This window comes from Haplochromis burtoni, unplaced genomic scaffold (assembly GCF_018398535.1).
Source record: "Haplochromis burtoni strain Fernald_Lab_line unplaced genomic scaffold, NCSU_Asbu1 Contig_597, whole genome shotgun sequence".
NCBI lineage: Eukaryota > Metazoa > Chordata > Actinopteri > Cichliformes > Cichlidae > Haplochromis > Haplochromis burtoni.
This window is the reverse complement of record NW_024582958.1, coordinates 31,922-33,438: the sequence shown is the minus strand read 5'-3', so window position 1 is coordinate 33,438 and position 1,517 is coordinate 31,922. Positions and strand designations below refer to the sequence as shown.

Sequence of the window (1,517 nt, the reverse complement as noted above, 5' to 3'; positions counted from 1 at the left end):
TGTGATTGATTCCCAGAATGTTTGAGCCAAATTTCATGAAAAGCTATCCAGTGTTTGTTGACTTTCAGTGTGAGCAGAAGTGTTGGACACAGGTAAGTCTGGCCTTGCTTTTACAATAAACTAAATAATAGGACAATCATCATTGCTTTTGTTTATAAGTTCTTGTATCAGTTCATTTATTTCTTTGTCATGTTTTTCCTCGAGGTCCTCCTTTTCCTCTGGATCGTCCACATGCTTCATTTCCTGTTCATGCTTTTTCAGTAGCTTGCGGACTCTTTTTGTGTTTGCCCTCTTTTTGGTGAAACATCTCACTAAGTTATTCATCTCTTCTTTGTGTTTTTTCATTTGTTCTTCTTTCTCAGCTTTTAGTGCTTTTAAGATGTCATATTGCTCATCTTCGGCTGTCCAGTCCTTACCCTCTAACTCTTTCATGCATTTCTCCCTGAATTCGTTGTATTCCTCTGCTTGTTTTCTGGCTTTTTCTTCAAATGTTTCCTTCATTTCCATCAGTTTTTTCTCATAGTTTTCCTCCAGTTCCCTTTTCTCTTTTTCCCCCTTTTCTGTTAACATCAAATCCTTTTCTTTTACTTCTTTCTCAAGAACTTCTTTTTCCTGCTCATATTCTTTCAATTTGCTCATCATTTTCTGCTCCTCCTGTTGCCTCACTTCATTTTCCTGCTCTCTTTTCTGCCACCACTCTTTTTGTTCATTCTCCCATGCCTCCTGTTTCTCTTTCATTTCTGCTTTGCTCTGCTCCAGTTGTCTGTCAATGATTTGTTTTGATTCCAGTTCTTCTTTCATTTTTACTTCTAAATCTAAAAACCTTTGTTCCCAATCCCTACGCTGTGATTCTTCCTCTTCTTTCTTCTCTCTGTCTTCTTCATCTCTTGATTCTTGTTCTCTCTTTCTTGTGGTAAGCTGTTTCTTCACTTTTTTAAGCTCTTTGTCTCTTTGTTTTCTTTCTTGTTCAATTTCTGTTTTCTGTTCTTCCATTTTTTTCTTCATTTCTTGCATTTCCTCCTCATGTTGTCTTTTAAGGTCTTCCATCTCTCTGTTTATTTCTTCCTCCTTCTCTTTCAGAATCGTCTCTGTTTTTTTCTGGATCGCAGCTTCAGCTTCTTGCAGCATCTTATTGGTGAAGCAACTTCCACCATTTCTTTTGACCATGTCATCGATCTTTGTTATCAGCTCAGTGACTTGTATCCGGTTTTGTTCATCAAAGTTATCAAACACATGGAATCTCTGCCCACAATCATCAATCAGCTTCTTAAAGGAATCATCAGATTTTGCAATGTAATCATGAATGGACTGCCCCTCATGCTCCAGTGAATCTCCTCTTGTGAAAAGAATGATGGTGAATTTTTCTGAATTCTTCCCAAAGCCTTCCTTGATAAGTTTTAATGCTTCCTTCTCTTCTGGTGTGATTCTCTCAGTCTTTAACACCAGCAGGAAGACGTGTGGTCCTGGAGCCAGAAGGCTGACACATTTCAGCATCTCCTCATTGATCTCTTCATGTG

At 38.2% G+C, this 1,517-nt stretch overlaps 1 protein-coding gene across 1 annotated transcript; it reads right to left on the bottom strand.

The window, feature by feature from the left end:
• Positions 1-45: 45 nt before the first annotated feature.
• On the bottom strand, positions 46-1,509 carry LOC121812443 (vicilin-like seed storage protein At2g18540). Its single transcript, XM_042214651.1, has one exon. The coding sequence runs from the start codon at positions 1,492-1,494 to the stop codon at positions 121-123; it is 1,374 nt and encodes a 457-aa protein (XP_042070585.1). The 5' UTR covers positions 1,495-1,509; the 3' UTR covers positions 46-120.
• Positions 1,510-1,517: the final 8 nt, after the last annotated feature.